A 16299-nucleotide genomic window follows, 5' to 3' on the forward strand; every position below is an offset into this window, starting at 1 on the left:
ATACAAATAAACTTGAATTGAACTTATGTTAAATGAGCATTTAAGTAGTGTTTCCGAAACGATAGAAACTGTAAAATATAAGTCCTATGAAGCAGAACGCGGCACTCATGAAGCAATTTGTACATTTCCGTTGTTTTTATTTTAGCAAATAGTAAATTTTGATATTTACTAACAAGATTAGTAAATATTGACAATAAATATAGACAATATAAACATATTACAATCTCACACTGAAAAATACACAAATAAAACTGTACAGTATATACAGGAGTTAAATATTTCTAAGGGCCAAAATATTAAGAAATATATATTTTTTCTGCCAGCCATCTGGTAAGATGCAGACTCTTTAAACTCTCTCCAGGTCATCTCTTTCTGAATGCCCTGAGGTTGGGTAAATGGAGGGGAATAAACATATGTTTTGCTACACCATAGGAAAGCCTGTGTGTATGTGAGGACTGTTTGGACCCTGCTTCAGTTCCGTTTTCCAAAATCTGCACAACCGACCAATGTGTCCAGTCTCAGGCCTTTTGCTGTCCTTTCTCCTCCACCCGTTTCTTTGTGTCCTCAAGTTCACTCTCAAAGAACTACATTTCCATAACGTCTTGGAATTGCTTTCCAGGGTTTGTTAGTCCTTCATCACTGTAAGCATTAAAAACCTTTGTGGAACAGTAGAAGTACCTGACAGGGCCTTGCTGATTAAGAAAGAAGTGGATAGAGAAACCATCTTTGGCTGTCCACAAGCAAGACAAGTCTTTGTTTGTTTCTTCTTCTCCTGCTCAAGTTGCTGCTGCAGCTCCATAATACTATTGTCTCAATGGTCTCGTGAGTTAGGAGCGTGATCAGAGCAGGTGCTTCAGTTTGAAAATACAACTTTCAACAGATATTCATAAATGTTTTAATTAATTTGACGAAAACTCACTGAAAAACAGCTCCAGACACTATAATATGGAAATATCTTTTATAGCATCAGATCATGCAGCAAAAAAAAGAGTTCTTCCTCAGTATTTTTGTCTTGTTTTCCAGGATTCTTAAATAAAGATACATGGAGATACAAAATGACATGAAATACAAAGTCTTGTTTGAAGTGATTTTGTGATTGAAACAAGAACTAATATCTGCCATTTGGCAAAAAAGTGACCTTAATTTAAAGGGAAGTTTTGATAACTCAATGACAGATAGTTGTTATTGTTTTAAGATTAAACTCATTTAATTTTATTACATTTTCATGACTTCATTAACATTTGCATCTGAAATAAACATATCTTGATAGAAAGATGTTTGATATTTGTTTTGGAAAACAAGACAGAATACAGAGGAAGAGATTCATTCACTTTTTGCTTTGCATCCAACATTTAATGACAATTTTATGAATTTAAGCTCCGATTTAAAACTTTCTTAAGCCATTAAATTAAGACATTTTAAGACTTACAAACCTGCAGAAACTATGTGCATGATGTAGTTGATGTGTCAAATATTTACCTGTATCTGAGTGAGCATGTGCATGAGTACCAGGAGAAGATGACAGCAAGCAGTGGAGAAACTGTTTTATTACTGTAGTAACTTTTCTCAGCTGTACACACAAAATTATTCCCTCTGAAGGAGTTTTGCCAAAGGCTGTTTGTCATCTGTTGATTACAAGCTAAATTATGAACCGAATTAACCCTTTTTTTGTAATGATTTTACATAGATGTGTTCCACTGTTTAAAGATTAAAGTGATTTGTCTTGTGAGTGTTTTATAGCCATGGTTTTACTATAATAACCAGAATTCAGCCATGCTAGTAGAATCACAACCATAAATTTGCCATTGTTACTGTATTGACCATTACATTTGTAGTACATTCATGAAATTATGAATGAAAATCAATCTGCCCATAACAGCAGGATTACTACACTTTTACTATAGTATCTTTGGTTATGTATTTATATATGTGCGTGTATATATGAATATGTGTGTGTGAGTGATAGAAATATTGCTTTTTCTGTCCTACGGGTCAACATGCCCAAAAAAGTTGTGTTTTTCCCTGTAAAAGTGAAGGTTGTTCTCTGTAAAGGACCTCTAGGGTATCTCCTTCAGGAGCCGACTGATGAGGCCAGGCTGATTAAAAGCAACCCATCACTGCAGGACAAGTCCGCACCCATGAAGGAGGACCTTGTCAGAAATAACATGGGGTACACCATATATCTGATGAAGACCCTGCAGCAGGAAGAGGCTGCTGGAGACTTGAGGGCAGAGGGACACAGCCTGGTGTCATTTGTCAACTATGCTCACAGCTTTGAAGAAATTGAGTCTCTTCTTAGCTATGTGTCCACAACACCAGCTGCACCAGCCGGCTGGCCCCCGCGAGGAGGCTAAAGGCCACGGCCTCCAGTGTCAGTCGCTAGAGCGCCTCTTGAGGTCGGGGAGTGAGGTTTAACCTGCACAGCACTGACCCGCTGGCCTCTGCTACATATATATTTCAAACATTCTTAATAAAAACTCAGAAAAGTGTCAGAATATTGATTCATTAAAACTATGTTGCTTGTAACACCATTTTTTTCCACTTTGAACATCAATGCAATCGTTTGTTGCAGAAGTTTTGACAGTCTTTTTATTTATATTTTGTTCTTATATTTAGTTCTGTTCTGCTGTCTGTTGTTGTTTCAGATGAATTCAGATTGACATAATAATTATTATTATTATTATAGTTATACATTTTCATTTCATTATATTTATTACAAATATATGTTATAATATTTACTATATATATATATATATATATATATATATATAAATCACAAACATCTAACCTTTCATTGAACTAAAACAATTGAAAATCTCATTATGAAATAATTTTATTTTTTTCTCAAATACACGTTGGACACAATTATTGGCACCTGTGGGAGGCCAACCAGTTGGAGTGGTAAAGGAAATGATGTCCTGTACAAAATGTTGGTGCAATAATCAAAAATTGGTGGTTTATTGGAAGGTGAAAAAAAAATTACAGTGCATGAGAAAACAAAAATAAATAAAAACCGAAGAGAAGAAGCAGCGTCATGGAGCTGTGAATCTGAAGGATCTGGAGTGATTCTGGATGAAGGAATGGTCTCTGATCTCTTGTCAGGTGTTCTCTAACCTCAACAGGCATTACAGGAGAACATTTAGAGCTGTTAACTGACAAATGAAGGTTTCACAAAGTAAAAAGGGTGCCGTTAATTGTGGCCAATGCGTATTAGAGAAAAACATTTATTTCATAATGATATTTCCCCCCATTTTAAATTCTTATTCTTCAATAAAAGGTTAGATTTTTGTGAATTTTTAAAATAAAAGATGAAAATGATTAACAATGCAGATTCATTTTCACATCCTTCTTTGATCATATTTACCAAGGGTTCCAATAATTCTGACCACAACTGTATATATATATATATATATATATATAAGCTTTATGTCATATCATAAATAGTAGACACACAAGTTCTACATGTTTAGGCAAATAAGCAGTGCTTGCTGGGTTTATTTCCTGTGCTAACTGATCCTACCTCCTTAGTTACTGTTGCTATGTCCAACAAGCCATGCCGCTCTCACACCACACGCAGTTTCAAGAGGAATCTGACAACACGCCGACAGACAAGACAGGTTACTTCTGGAATCAAACAAAGCTTTCAAATTGGGTAATTTTTAAAGAAATGTAAACAATAAATACTGTTTTGTGCCTCTTTAACCTTGTGCACTTTTCAATTTTGTAACAATAATAATTTACAATTTTTAAATAAATGTATTTTTACTCAGTTTATTAAAGTTTTTACTCCACATTTGTGCAGTGTTTGGAGGATGTATTATATTTTTAAATTTATAAAAATAAATTAAAAAATATTTATTTTTAATGTTATCTAAAAACAGCTTTTTTAATGTAAAATTCACTTTTATAAAAGACCCACATTCATCATTTTAATTCATGAGGATAACCTGGTCAATATGCCATAGTTTAATGCCAAATTGTTTCCATCTATTTGAAAACAAACACTTAAAAACAAAAATGCAATTGTAAGTACAGCCACCAGGCGGCTCTAGAGCATTACTCAGAGGCTCATTTGGCCATTTCCGCATAATCAGCCACATCTGTTATATCTTGTGAATATATTGTTCTTCACCTTCATGTTTGGTATCCTCCTAGAGGTCTCTGTGGGAATGGTAAACATGACTTGGATGGATGGATGGAAAGTGGATGGGTTGCAACAGGACAGTTTTGAAAGAGTTTCTGCTGTGACAGCTCTTTCATGTCCTCGATAAACAAAAACACAAGAGACTGTTTGAAAAATATGAGTTTAAATATTGAGTTTATGAATCTAATATCTTAATGTGGTAGCCTATGGTATCCAAGCGAATAATAATGATTTATTAAATAAACATAAGAATCGATCAATATTAAATCATAACACACTCTGGACTAAATTGGCTGACATTGGCCATGTTAACTAGTGTCTAAACGAACGATTTAACTTCTTAAACTTCGGTAAACATGCAAAACTAAAATAATACATCTCCACTAGGCTAGTTAACTGGTAGTTAAACTGAACTGGTTTGTGTTGTGGTGTTGATGATGAAGAGATGCTGGAGTCTCACTGACGGGTCTGTAGAGTCACATGTCAATTTATAAGCTGAAAAGGGAATTGTATATAAATAATTACAATTAATTATGATTAATTACAATTATTTATATCGGCTGATAGTAATAACTGTAGCAGAATTAAATTGCCATCAACTGATCTGTCCGTCCGGCGAATATTCAGTGCAAGTTCATATCATCTCTAAGATATTTCCTTGGCCACAGGAAACACTTTCATATTAATGCATTAGAGCGTGTAGTGAGGGTCAAAATCATAAAGAGACATTTAATTAGCAAGGCAGAACCAGAAACTCGTAATTTGTGCACACAACTTTTATTAGCTAAACACTAACGCAGACTAGTCTAACAAACAAACAAACAAACATACATACGTACAATCACTCATACATGGGGAAAGGGCAAATGAGAGTTGATGGATGAAACCATCAGGAAAACCAGAGAATGCAGTTATGGAGAAAGTCATTTAACCACCTGAGTAAAACCATCAGCACCGTTTATAACGGGGTCTATAACTTGTACTAATAACCTCTGTTTCGTTTAGTTAAATATACAATACTTGCAATGCATTTGGTCGTGACGAGTGTCTGGAATGCAGTCTCAGATGAAAGTCTTAATTGTTTCAAGGTTTTGTATTCCTGATCACGTTCTTTCGGGTTGAAGAGTGATCAATTCCAAAGATGTTCTGAGGTAGAAATGTTCTTTCCAGGTAGAAAGTGGAAAAGAGCTAAGAAAGACATCTGCTGAGGTCCGAGGATCCTTTGTTGAATGGAAAGTCAAGGCCGCAAGGCACTGGCACAAAAACTTAAAGGGTCCAGAAAAAGTTCTAGCTCTCATCCTCTTAGGATCTAACCAAACCGCAGACTGCCGGGGCGTCACTGAAGTGAGAGCTTTATCTGCTATAGAGGTCACACCTCTGGGAGTCAAAGGGCCTGTGGTGACTTGAACTATTGGAGGGAGAGTTTACGACTCTTTGTCTCCATGCATGGTAATTTGCATATGAACTGCTTTTCTAGGTAGAAATGTGTGTATCATATTGAGTCAGATCTGGCAACCCTGACTCACTCAACATCAGCTACAGGAACTAAGCTAAACAGACTAAAGAGAAGAGTAATTTACCTTTTTATCAACTTTGAATATTTAACTGTACATGAGGCGTTCTAGTTACAAAGAAGATTGGAGTTCACATAAATATTTTATGCATTTATTTAACTTTTCATGTTAGCAAGATTAAAGTTTATTAAAAATGTATTAAGATCCTATTAACTTTATACATTAAATACTTTAGTTAAACTCTGTTTTGTCAGATGTGTGTCAAAAACATACTGTTTTTTAAACAAAATTAGTCGTTTTTATTCATGTTTGATCTCTGAATATATCGGGCCGTCGTTTGTCTTGATGTTTTGTGGATGTATCACTGTTGAGTAGATCACTTCTGTTCTGCTGTCTGTTGCTGGATCAGGAGCCTTCATATTGGCATAATAATCACAGTCTGTATCTGTCACCTGATTGGTGGAGTGGGTGTGACTGGGGTTTGAATCAGGCTTATGTTTGGTTACTGTGGCATAAACAGTAGAGTCTTGTGGGCGGGTGTTGAGATGTGACGCTGGCATCTGATTGGACGGCAATGATGCAGTGATGTCATCAGATGGTCCAGGGTCACTGTTTGTGATCTCATACATGTGGACACTCTGAAAAACAACAACATATACATCAATAATTTACTAGTTTATATAGATACTACTGATAATAATTTCTGATCTTCTACAGGTAAAGATTTAATCACCCACCTCTGTATTGAGCTGCACATTTTGATGAAATAAAGCTGAAAGGTGCATGAAAAGAGAGAAAAGACAAAGTCAAATCAACTCAAACACTCACAGACTTTATAATCACAAATAAACTGTTACCTGTCCCAGATTTCCTCTTCCTCTTTTTCAGGATGAGGAACGTTCCAGAACACAGAACCAGAACCAGCAGAACCGAACCCAGACCGCCAGCGACAGAAGCCAGATCTGAACACAACATTAAAACAACAACTGTCAAATGAACAATAGTTGATAATCATTTTGACTACTGTGATATTAAGAGTACAATATTGTAAATATATTGATGTTATATTGTGTAACCGAAGGGAAACCGCGATGGTGAACCTCAGTCCTCTGAGGAAAACTCTTCTGTCTACGGCTGATGTGAAACCAGTTTAACCACATCTGATGCGTGCATCACTTTGATCAGGTTCATCATGAGCTAAAATGCATCTCTACAAATATTCAAACCAATCGCTTTGCTCCAAAATATCTCATTCTATTTAATCATTGAGGCATTGATGCACTGTTGCATCATGGGTAGTGTAGTTTGTGTGCTTACTAATGTTTAGCTGATTGGATTGACCTGCAGTACTTCCTGTTCTTGTTGTTTCCCTCTCTTTTTGACGAGTTAAAGACAGAGAGAAAAACAATTAAACGTAAGAACATTGTGACGACATTGACAACATGAACACATAGAAATCAAGCATTACACACAAACCATTCATATATACATATACATATATATATATATATATATATATGTTACAAGGAAGCAAATATCTGGGGACTGAACTGAATATAAACTAATATATAGAAATGTATTCAAGTATATTTATAAGCACACTATTAAAATATTCAAGAAATAAGAGTCAAATAGAGTGACAGACAGATGAACTGACCTCACAGAGAGACATCATCAAGGCATAGAGAGCGTATTAAAGAAAAATACAGTAAGAGTGGAAGATGAGCTGACCTGTTGAGGAGCTGTGCTGATCTGTGATTGTTTCTGTTCTTTCTGTGATTGTGATGCTGCTGGATCCTGGATTTTTCTCTGTTGTGCTGAAATATGACGGTGTGTTTGAAAAAGAGCTGATAGTTGGGCGTTCTGTGATCTTGTTATCTGATTGGTGACAGGAAAGATCAACTTTAAATACATATAATCTTGCATGTAATCTCTGGTTTAATGATGTATTTTATACTGAACACACTCAAGCCTAGCAGACAATCAGCTCAACAGTATATGAGTCGACTTACAAGATTTAATGACTTGGTCACTCACACTTTCTAATAAAATTAATCACTTACCCTGTGTAACCAGCAACAAAATCTCTGAATAGATATCAGGTAAAGTCCTCTCCACAGCACACCAGTATTGTCCTTGATCAGTTGTTCTCAGGTTAGTGATGCTGACGGTAAAAACTCTGTTCCTCTTGTCATCAGTCAGAGAGAATCTCTCGTCTTTATCTGGAGATCCTGATTCAACCATGATGTTTTTATTTCCAATGTTACACTCGCCTTTACAAAAATACTTTGAATATGATTCATATCCAGCTTCATATCTGCATCTGATGTCTATTCTCTCTCCTCTGTGTCCTGTGACTGTTTCTGCAGCACCAACAACAACTGAAAACAGAAACAGAGTTATATGTGATAAAGACACATTATCAGACCAGAATAATAATGCACAAATATAATCCATGAGATGAATCAGCATACAGTAATAATAATAAAAAAAACATGAAAACATGTCCAACTCTGTACTAAAGACCTCCATGTCTTAACTCACCTGTACAGATGCTGGAAAACACGAGCAGAACGACACACATGCTGAACATTTTACTTTAATATGAGACCAAATTCTGTGACAAACGTTACAGTCTTTCTCTTCCGTACTGAGTGAAGAAATACTTCCCCTTCCCCTTTCTGTCTCTCTAACCACATCCAGCTTTAAACATCTTCACAATGACACCAATCTAAAGAGCACACTACTTACATGTCCTTTTTTTATCAATATCAAGATTTTAGTTTCTGTAACTGGTCTCAGTTTAAGTTAACCTTCAATAGTTTTGGTTAATTTTTCATGAATTCACCATAAGTTCGCATCTGATTTCAGTCAAACGTAAGTCATCGTTGATCATTTCTTACATAACAAGAGTCACAGGTGTCACCTGTAGAGGGCGCGATATAGCTGAGCTCTTTGAACCATGCGGTCACGCCATCTGCGCCTCGGAGAAGCGCGGTCTCGCCATCTGCGCCTCGGAGAAGCGCGGTCACGCCATCTACACCGAAAATATTGTTGCGCGTCTCCATGGCGTTGTGTGGTAGTGATAGCCGTGAAACTTCCAAACCTTTGCGAATCTTTTTTTTTTTTTTAAGAGTGGGTCGGATCACGTATCAAACTGAAGCCCAGTCTGGATAACAATAAGATGATTAAAAAACACATTATACAAGCACTTCTTATTTAATGGTATTTTATTGTTTAATCGTATTCATAATGTATTACATTTTCAATAAAACATTTCAAATGTGTTTGTAAAATGTTTTTGTTTTGAAAAAATTAATAAAGAAAAAATTAAATAAATAGTTTCTGCAAATATGCTTCTCCCAAGTACCACAGTGGTAATTTTTTAATCATTTTTTAATAATTGCATACCAAAGTCAAGAAAAATGCTATTTATTACCTCACTGTATCACATATAAAAAAAAAAGAAAAAAAGAAAAGCAAATTGTTTTCTGCAAACTCCACCAGATTCTTGTTCTGCATCTCCCCAAGTACCACTGTGATGATTCTCATGCTGTTTTACTGTATCCTTTGTTATTATTTTTTAATAATTGCATACCAAAACCATGACCAATGTTATTTAAGTTGCTATACAGACATCTTAAATATTCATTAAAAATAATCAAACAGATTTTTGTTCCAACATTTCCATAGGTATCTGTTATGGAGGACCAAACCTGCAAAAACAATAAATAAATAAATCCGCAAATAAATAAATTAATACATAAATAAATCCACAAAATAATACATAAATAGATAAATAAATAAATAAATATGCAAATAAATACATAAATAAATATATAAATCCACATATTCCTGTATAAATAAATATATAAATAATTAAATGTGCGAGAAAATAAATAATTAAATAAATTAAACGAATGTTGGGTGGAATAAAAAAAATGCTAAAGGAAATTTTTCCCTATCAAATGTTTATTCATTTTTGAATGTAGTTCCGTGTTTATTTTTCCTCAGCTCAACATGCTAATGAGAATGGTGGAACTATGATGTCACTTTGTAGGCGAAAACCCGGAAGCGAGTTAGCATTTTAGCACTTCCGGTTCCATCATCCCAGAGTCAATGCGTTTTTTGAATGGGATTTTGGTTAAATCCTTTAAATAAGGTCCGTGGTTCACACAGACTCAAGATACTTTCACGTTTTATTCTACGACATAAAACACACCAGTTACACCCCACTCATGATTTTTTAAAGCTGTTACGTTTCTTTAAAAAGACGGTTGCTAACAAGTGGCTAAATGGGACTGCAGGCGCTGTCGGAGACATTCAACGTCATCACGCCATTCTAACCCGCTTTTACAGTCTTGTGCTCTTTTGGATTAGTTTGTTTATCAATTTATAGTGTTTTTTCAATTGTAGTGTTTTCTAATTTGTAGTTCAATCATTTGTAGAATAACCAATTAATAGTTTCCAGAATGTTATATTGTTCTTCAACAATGTTTTTTTGCTTTGCCCCGAATTGCAACTACAAGTCTTCGGATGGAAGATGCTCGTTTTACCGCTTTCCTACTGAAGTAACCCAGCAGAGACTCTGGGTTCGGACCATAAGGTAAACCATATTACGATTATTCCATATAAAGCACATTTACCGGCTTTACATGGTCACGGTTAAAGTGAAACTTTAATGATGCATAGTGCTTAAAGCTAACGTTACGTTAAAATTAAAAGTTTACGGCCATATGAAGCTGTTGGAAGGCAGAAAGCTTGAGGATTTTCTAGAAGCAAGGATAAAATAACATTTTGTAGAACCACCCTTACAAAATGATAGCTGAAATGTGGTATTTTATTCACTAAAATAAATGTAATATTACCATATCCAAAAACTTTCTTACTCTACTGTTAATTATTAGATTAAAGGCACTAGAATTGTATTAAATACTACTTTTTTAATGAAAATATTCATATTAATCTAAGATTACTTTTCTGTTAATGCACCTCATTTAGAAATGTACAGAAAAGGGTTTGATCCTATAGTACTTGTTGCAGTCTTAGATATGTGTGCTCCTATCAATATTAATTTGGTTATGTTAAATATACTATTATAGTTTTAATTGATGTTGATTTTGATAAAATTGAGCTTTTATTTTAAATTATTTTGTTAATTAGACAATACACAATTAAATGCTTTATTAATGCCACATGCATTCATTCATGAGGTTTAATTATGAATATTTCATTTATTCACAATTTACTATTTATTATTAATTTGTTTCATGTAAGTTTTAGTTTGGCTCTAGTTTTGTATTTTTTTCCTGTTTTTATATGGAAATGTTCATCTTTCATGAAATTAATATTGTGTGTTTTGTACTTTTCCCCCAGACGAGCAGACAGGAAGCCCAGTGCTCATTCCCTGATCTGTAGCTGTCATTTTCCTTCAGGGAAAAAAAAAGGCCCCTGCTTTGTTTGTAGCCCCAAATGATCCCACTAGACAAATTTTTGAAGATCATTCCTACGTACTCAGAGAGGAAAGCACTGTGAATGAAACCGTTCCACTTTTCATGGATGAAGGAGAGGAAAGTGCTACACTTCATATGGCAAATAAGGATGAAGATCCACCATCTCTAGCTGTAGTAGAGGGTCCTCAACCCAGTACCAACAATGTTGAGGAACATCCAGGTAGGAGCACAGTTGAAGAAGAGCTACAGTCTGAGCGAAGAAAAATAATTCAACTTGAGAAAAAGCTAGAGTGCTCCACAGCAGAGATAAGGTTTCTCAAGGACAAGATGCAAAGACAAAGTTACAGTCGTGACAGGTATTCTGCCTCTCAGCTGAGTGAAAGTGTTCTTCGGATGGAGACAGGATTGCCAGGTAAAGATACCTTCAGTGCTGTTTGTGAATATGTTGCTCGCTTTGAGGATTCGAAAACATAACATTCTGGTTGGAGACCCAAAGACATCGTTCTTGAAGACCAAATTTTCATGCCACTCATGAAACGTCGTCGTAACAAACCTCCACCTGGTTTCACTCTTCTGCTGCAATTTAAAAACAGTCAGGAATGTGCTAAAAACTTTCATCGAGGTCCTTCACAAGCTCCTTTTTAAGGACATAATGGACTCCTTGCACTCCTTCAAACTACTCCTTGGGGTGGCACCAAATGCTGTGATCACATACTGCAGCAAACTGTACAGCAAGTGATAAAGAAATAGTACAGGATTCTGGTGTTTTGGACCATTTCAAGCCGGGGGACCTCATTTTAGCTGACAAGGGATTCCTAATTCACAACATTATGCCTGAAGGAGTCACATTAAACATTCCCCCATTTCTCCATCATGGCCAACTAACACACATTGAAGCACATGCTACAAAGCTGATTGCACATAATAGGATTCATGTTGAAAGGGCTATTGCCCGTTTAAAAGAATTTCAAATCCTGAAATGTATCCCATCTCATCTCACTTTGCAGATAAACTGGTTCAGGTATGCTGTGCTCTAGTGAACCTCCAAAGTCCTCTCATAAAAGAAGTGGCAGCAGAATAAAAAAAGAAAAATCTTCCATACGCCCTCCAGCCAGAAACCTCAGGCTCCTGTTTTCCATCCAGCCACAAACACTTGTATGTTGTAAGTATGTTGTTCTCTACTAAACCTCCAAAATCCTCTAATAAAAGAAGTGGTGGCAGAATAGTTAAAAAAAAAAAAAAAAATCTCTCCAGTTTTCCCTCCAACCAGAAACACCAGACTCCTGTTCTCCAAACACCAGGGTTTTCCTCCTGCTTTGTAAATGTAAAAGTCAGTACTCTTGTCATTGTAGATATCTTTCTGACATTATTGTTTTAAATTTAATTCACATATGCTGGAAATATTTCAGCTGTAATTTAACCATAAATGTTTATTTATTGTCTAGCGAATCTGTGATGTATATTTATTCTGAAATGTAATTAAGTTTTTTTTGTTTTTTTTAACTTCGATCATGTGTCATTGAGTTGACTGGCATGTTTTGTTTTTTTTTTGGTGCAGAATTTCCATTAAGGGAACGTGACTACTGAACTATGGAGCTGCTCAAGATGCACCATTTTTCATTCAGCTAAAGTTAGCTCAGCTACTTTTACAGACATTAACAACTATGGCAAAAGAACCTCTGTTGATTCTTTACAATTTTCACAAATGTTTTTATGTATGTATTTTGTTTAATTCTTATCAATAGGAATAAAAAATGTATATAGGACCCCACCCTCCAAAAAAATGTAATCCCAAAATTAATGTGAATATTAATATTAATAACAAAAATTTGCAGAAACTATTTATTTTATTTTTTCTTTATTAATTTTTTCAAAACAAAAACATTTTACAAACACATTTGAAATGTTTTATTGAAAATGTAATACATTATGAATACGATTAAACAATAAAATACCATTAAATAAGAAGTGCTTGTATAATGTGTTTTTTAATCATCTTATTGTTATCCAGACTGGGCTTTAGTTTGATAGTTTAAAAAAAAAAAAAAAAAAAAAAAAAGATTTGCAAAGGTTTGGAAGCTTCACGGCTATCACTACCACACAACGCCATGGAGACGAGCAACAATATTTTCGCTGTAGATGGCGTGACTGCAGTTAATAACTGTATATGTAACATGTAATACTTTAATAATTGACTAAAGAAATACAGCTCTTTATTTATAAAAAATAAACAAATCTTTCCTGTGAAATTCAGTAATTTTGTAAAAGTAGTAATACCATTATAATCTTCACATCAGAAAAAACAAAACAAACAACAACAAAAAACAGTAGAACCCCTCCCAAAACACAATAGAGAATGTAATGGATTTAAGGGTTATGATGTAAATTGTATTGTTTTAATGTAAACTATAATGGTATTTGATGCATTCTATTGGTGGGATGTAATCTAGCAGATGGCACCCAATAGAACAACAGTAATTCCTATTGGAATAATGCCCAAAACAAAAAAAGGAATTTTGTATTGGTTTTTATGGAAATTATAAGAATTTCTGTGATGGTTTCTATTGTTTTTTTGTTGTTGTTATTTTTCCAGCAGGGTAACGATACTTATGCTGTGCTGCACATTATTGACAATATTGAGCTGAAGCTTGACTTTGCAAATTAAAAAATCGCAAATCAAGTCAAAAATATCGCAATTAGATATTTTCCCCAAATCGCACAGCCCTAATGGGTAGTGTAGTTTGTGTGCTTACAAGTGTTTAGCTGATTGAGGGTTGTGGCAAGAAGGGATACAGCTCTGACCGGAAATGAACAATGAAATTAATTATATATTCGATTGTGTTTTATTAACGTTTACATCTACCCCAACCCTAAACCTACCCCTAACAGGAATAAAAAAATAGTAACTATTGTTGCACAGTGTGAAAAAATTACGCTATATTGATGTGCGCATGCCCAGTAGCGCATACGAATCCCTTCTAGCCTTTACCCTGATCGAGATGAACTACAGTACTTCCTGTTCTTGCTGTTTCACTCTGTGTTGAGTCAATGACAGACAGAAAAACATCAATAAAACATGAACATGCTGCTCATGCAGTAAGAACATGAACACATCTAAATGAAGCACTACATGTACACACAAACCACTCATATCATTTTGTGAATATGAAGAGAATTTTCTATTGAAGACAGTTTCTTATCAAAAGCAACTTGAAGTACATTATAACAACAAGGAAGCAAATATCTGGGGACTGGACCTTCAGTCTTCAACACAGATGTGGATTTCAGACCCTGCATGTACAGCAAGACAATAAACACATTTAATCTCTAAAGAGTCATCTAATATATGTATTCAAGTACAAGTAGAAGCACAATATTCATATATATATATAAGATATGCCGTGACAGACAGATGAGCTGACCTGTTGAGGAGCTGTGCTGATCTGTGATTGTTTCTGTTCTTTCTGTGATTGTGATGCTGCTGGGTTCTGGATTTGTCTCTGTTGTGCTGAAATATGACGGTGTGTTTGAAAAAGAGCTGATAGTTGAACGCTCTGTGATCTTGTTACCTGATGGATGACAGAAAAGATCAACTTGACACTGATTCACACTAATTGTCATAAATATACATATAATCTTTCTCTGGCTAAATGATGTATTTTATTCTGAACACACTAGTCTATGTCTAAGTCTAAGCAGAAATCAACTCAACAGTCAACTTACAAGATTTAGTAATTTCACACTTTCTATGACATCTAATAAAACGAATCACTTACTCTGTTTAACAATCAACAAAATCTCTGAATAGATATCAGTTAAAGGTAAAGTCCTCTCCACAGCACACCAGTATTGTCCTTGATCAGTTGTTCTCAGGTCAGTGATGCTGACGGTAAAAACTCTGGTCCTCTTGTCGTCAGTCAGAGAGAATCTCTCGTCTTTATCTGGAGATCCTGATTCAACCATGATGTTTTTATTTCCAAAGTTACACTCGCCTTTACAAAAATACTTTGAAAATGATTCATATCCAGCTTCATATCTGCATCTGATGTCTATTCTCTCTCCTCTGTGTCCTGTGACTGTTTCTGCAGCACCAACAACAACTGAAAACAGAAACAGAGTTATATGTGATAAAGACACATTATCAGACCAGAATAATAATGTACAAATATAATCCACGAGATGAATCAGCATGCAGTAATAATAAAAAAAAAAATCTGTACAAAAGACCTCCATGTCTTAACTCACCTGTACAGATGCTGGAAAACACGAGCAGAACGACACACATGCTGAACATTTTACTTTAATATGAGACCAAATTCTGTGACAAACGTTACAGTCTTTCTCTTCCGTACTGAGTGAAGAAATACTTCCCCTTCCCCTTTCTGTCTCTCTAACCACATCCAGCTTTAAACATCTTCACAATGACATCAATCTAAACAGTGCCTTCTGTCCATATATTATACAGACCTAAACAGCACAGTACTTGCATTCACGAATGTATATTTGATCAAATTCAAGATTTTAGCTTTCGTGACTGCTCTCAGTTTCATTAAGATAACCTTCAATAGTTCTAGTCTATTTTCATGAGTTCACCCCCTGCTGAAAAAAACCACAATAGAAACCATCACAGAGTTTTTAATGGTTTTACTGGTAATAATGGGACTTGTATTGGTTTTAATGGAAACTGTAATGGTGGTCTCTGTGGGTCTCTACAGGTAATTTGGCAACTTTTATTAGTGGCTTGTTAAAATCATTACATCCTGATGAAATATCTTCCAAAACACACACAACAGCAAACCATTTTGTAAAGGTTTTAATGGTTAATGGTTGATGGTTGGTAATGTTTCTGGTATTTGTAGAGGAAACATTATAATTTCTGTGATTGTTTGTATTGTTTATTTCAGCAGGGCTGTTAGTTTGGAGCCGATTTCAGTCAAACAAACTCATCAAGGCCTTGTTTACACCTGCTATTAATATAATTAGTTTTAAGCTTATCCATAAAATATTCACAGTTTCATTTTATTTAACTGTAAATGAGGTTTACTAAGAATAATTTACAAAGATAGAATACTTAAGTTCACTTTTTTTAGTAACTGTTCTTGTTAGTAACAAATTATACTGTTTTTAATATACTGATAAAAACACAGAAAAGCGTGTCAGGATATTAATTCATTAAAAATATATTATT

General features: G+C 34.8%; 3 protein-coding genes across 3 annotated transcripts in view; all 3 read right to left on the bottom strand.

Annotated features, from left to right (window-relative positions):
- Window positions 1-16299, bottom strand: part of LOC306872102 (uncharacterized protein) — a 58205-nt gene that overhangs the window by 30210 nt on the left and 11696 nt on the right. The gene's annotated exons all lie outside the window — the stretch shown is intronic.
- On the bottom strand, window positions 4852-8575 carry LOC306872360 (uncharacterized protein). The gene is made up of 7 exons (XM_079420874.1): window positions 8203-8575; window positions 7722-8039; window positions 7390-7536; window positions 6976-7032; window positions 6516-6620; window positions 6396-6430; window positions 4852-6296 (listed from the first exon to the last, which is right to left on the bottom strand). Exons 1-7 carry the CDS (start codon window positions 8249-8251, stop codon window positions 5958-5960), a joined length of 1050 nt encoding a protein of 349 aa, XP_079277000.1. The 5' UTR covers window positions 8252-8575; the 3' UTR covers window positions 4852-5957.
- On the bottom strand, window positions 12663-15495 carry LOC306872368 (CMRF35-like molecule 1). Its single transcript, XM_079420885.1, has 4 exons — window positions 15357-15495; window positions 14888-15211; window positions 14534-14680; window positions 12663-14402 (listed from the first exon to the last, which is right to left on the bottom strand). Exons 1-4 carry the CDS (start codon window positions 15403-15405, stop codon window positions 14371-14373), a joined length of 552 nt encoding a protein of 183 aa, XP_079277011.1. The 5' UTR covers window positions 15406-15495; the 3' UTR covers window positions 12663-14370.

The sequence above is a fragment of the Barbus barbus genome (genome assembly GCF_936440315.1).
Source record: "Barbus barbus genome assembly, chromosome: 7".
Classification (NCBI taxonomy): Eukaryota; Metazoa; Chordata; class Actinopteri; order Cypriniformes; family Cyprinidae; genus Barbus; species Barbus barbus.